The sequence below is a fragment of the Austrofundulus limnaeus genome, unplaced genomic scaffold (genome assembly GCF_001266775.1).
Source record: "Austrofundulus limnaeus strain Quisiro unplaced genomic scaffold, Austrofundulus_limnaeus-1.0 Scaffold40, whole genome shotgun sequence".
Taxonomy (NCBI): domain Eukaryota; kingdom Metazoa; phylum Chordata; class Actinopteri; order Cyprinodontiformes; family Rivulidae; genus Austrofundulus; species Austrofundulus limnaeus.
Genome location: NW_013952442.1, coordinates 515,175 through 517,749, shown reverse-complemented (window position 1 = coordinate 517,749; position 2,575 = coordinate 515,175). Strand labels below are relative to the sequence as shown.

At 46.8% G+C, this 2,575-nt stretch overlaps 1 protein-coding gene across 4 annotated transcripts in view; it reads right to left on the bottom strand.

Moving 5' to 3' along the window:
- The window catches only part of LOC106516689 (neuronal calcium sensor 1), a 17,259-nt gene extending 14,720 nt beyond the window's left edge, over positions 1 to 2,539 (bottom strand). For 3 of the 4 annotated variants that reach the window (XM_014007165.1, XM_014007167.1, XM_014007169.1), the window contains exons 1-3: positions 2,305 to 2,539; positions 1,628 to 1,749; positions 511 to 680 (exon numbers count right to left, since the gene is read on the bottom strand). In XM_014007165.1, the coding sequence (XP_013862619.1) occupies positions 511 to 574 (64 nt within the window). In that variant the 5' untranslated portion in view covers positions 575 to 680; positions 1,628 to 1,749; positions 2,305 to 2,539. The remainder of the gene's footprint in view (positions 1 to 510; positions 681 to 1,627; positions 1,750 to 2,304) is intronic. The other variant, XM_014007166.1, reaches the window with a different exon arrangement.
- Between the last annotated feature and the right edge of the window lie 36 nt (positions 2,540 to 2,575).

The window sequence follows — 2,575 nt, the reverse complement described above, 5'->3', positions numbered from 1 at the left end:
CCCCCCCCCACACACACACACACACACACACACACTGAAATGGGCGAGACAGAAGCAGAGGCCAATTTCAAGACGTTTAGAAGAGGAAGTGATGAGAAGATAAGTTTATTTTTCTATTTAAACATAAAAACAGCATTTTAACAACAGATAAAGGTGACATAGATATAGTATAGTATTTAAATATATGCCCGAGAAACACATTATATTGCCTCTTTAACCAATCACAATGCTACACAACATATAAATGTAAATTGAAATCCAACAGGGTTGGCATGTGGCTACAGCTCTGTTCTGTCAATAACGGGAAAGGTGTTGAATCCCAACAGGCAGAGCTATTTACTGTACAGCGCACAGTATGTGGAAAACATCAGAAGAAAACTGCAACATCAACATGAGGTATTCCCATCACTCTTTATCCTTTGTCTTTTTCTCAGACATGTTTATAGAGTTAGAAAAGTTTATTTAAGGGGTTTATTTTTTATCTATATAAAAGGTGATGAAGATACTCACAGTAGGTTTTCCTTGTCAGCTCCTCTACCACCTCCGGTTTGAGTTTGCTGTTTGATTTTCCCATGATCTTCAGCTCTCATCCACACCTCCAAAATCACCTTGGCACACGGCACCTGTTACTACCTCCTCTCCAGGGTGCTCCTCTGCCAAAAACATGCAACAGACGTAGGCTGGGATAGGTGTAAAAAACAAAAAAAAAGAAGAAGACAGATGCTTTTGTTTTGGCTTGTTTTGATGAGTTAAAAATACATTTAACAAGAGAGGAGGGGAACCCCCCATTCACGCTACGTGAGTCTCTCCTTCACTCTAGCTGTAGTGGAGATGTGCTCAGTCATCATCCCTGGCACAGCAGACAGACGCACTGAACCCCGGGGGCTCTGTGAATTAGGCCCAGCAGGTCGTCGAGGCTACAGGAGCGCCCGCCCGCGTCTCCGCATCATTTCTTCACAGCACGTCCGTGGGCGAAGAGTGGCGCTCGGATGCGTTGCTACCTTCGTCCTTGGATACAAGAGTCACTCAAAGGCTGGGTTAAGCACGCTCTCTGCCTCACGCACCACTCCTCACCCACCCCTATCTCTACTGTGCTGGGTGAGCTACTGTAGAATAGACCCTTGTCTCTTGACAGCGGCGACATGGGTTAACCTAAATACAATGAACAGACCTTTGCTTGGACACTCGCCCCTGCACTCTGGACACTTGAGTCAATCCACTGTAATCCTGAGCATTTATACACACATCCTCATTTAAGTAAAAGGCTAAGGTTTCAGAAATAATATAGTGCCAAATCTCCTTATAATAGTCACCTGCTAAGATATGAACTTAAGAAAGAAAGGCTCAATAAGTGTGTGTGCTGTCTACAAAGTTCATAGGCGTGTTTGAAGAGTGACAGCTTTTCTTTTTTCCTCCATTCTGACTCATAATTGTCCCTCCTTCCCTGCCTCGCCACGGAGCGACACAGTGATTTTCCTCCTTGTCACGGCAGCAAAGAGATAGGGATAATGGAATTTCTTTGCAGCACGGGCCTGGTATTGGCACGCACTGATGTAAAACCACAGCATCTGTCTGTGGTGAAGAAAAGTTAAAAAAAAGAGAGAGAGAGAAAGTATGCACTAGGCACCTTCAATGCAAGCATCTGCTCTCCTTGTCCACAGCCACTAATGTCCGTGTGAGGGATGCCATGCTGGTAGTCACCATCTTTGGGTTTGTTCAAGCCTTGAAGTCGTGGGTTTTACTCAGACGCTGTAAAAATAAACACAGAAGCAGCAGTTAGAAAGTAATACGCCCTGTGTTTCATCACAAGTAGGCTTGTAATATACTGTAAATGGGTGGAAAAAGCACTCAGAAAAGGCCAACTTTCATTCCCAGGTTTGATTCTGTTCACTGTAGCCAAGAGGCACAAGTCTAGCTGAAAAGAGAGTTGGCGGGAGTTAACAAATGCATTTTTATTAGCTACGTTTAAAGAAAGTGGAAGTCATAAAACAGTCAAAGTGATCATTTTTGCTCGCCCTTTGCAAACGTCTCAGGAGCAAAACGTTAAAAAAGCAAATTTCCACGTATTTGCCAGGTGTGGGGAACGCACAGAGCGGAAACAGCAGCAGGTGGGATGTTGCCTTTCAGCACCATAGCAACGCAGTTCATGGCGACAGGACAACAATGCGGGGAGCTCTTCTAGTCGTCACGTCTGGTCCCCGGCATGTTTCAACGCTGCTGGGGTGGGGTGGAGGGGAAAGAGGGGCAAAAACGCACTTTGAAAGCTTTTTATACTGGTTTTAATGAAAGCTAAGTAGGGCTTACCTGAGCCAAAGAAGGAGCAAGTCACCGTGCAGGAAGCGTGTCCCACACAGCCGTCTTTCCGTGTCCGCTCCGGGGCGGGCGAGTCGCTGCTGCTCGCCTCGCGCTGGCCGCTCGCGCTGCTCCGCCGTCAGGGAGTGACGTTGCTGCTCGCCCCGACCAGCAGCAGCTCCGAGCCGCAGACACTGACGTACCACGGCTCACACACACTGCCTCTTTGTGTGTGCTCCCTGAGCTATTCCCCACCACACACTGTGGAAGGGTCACTTTTTAA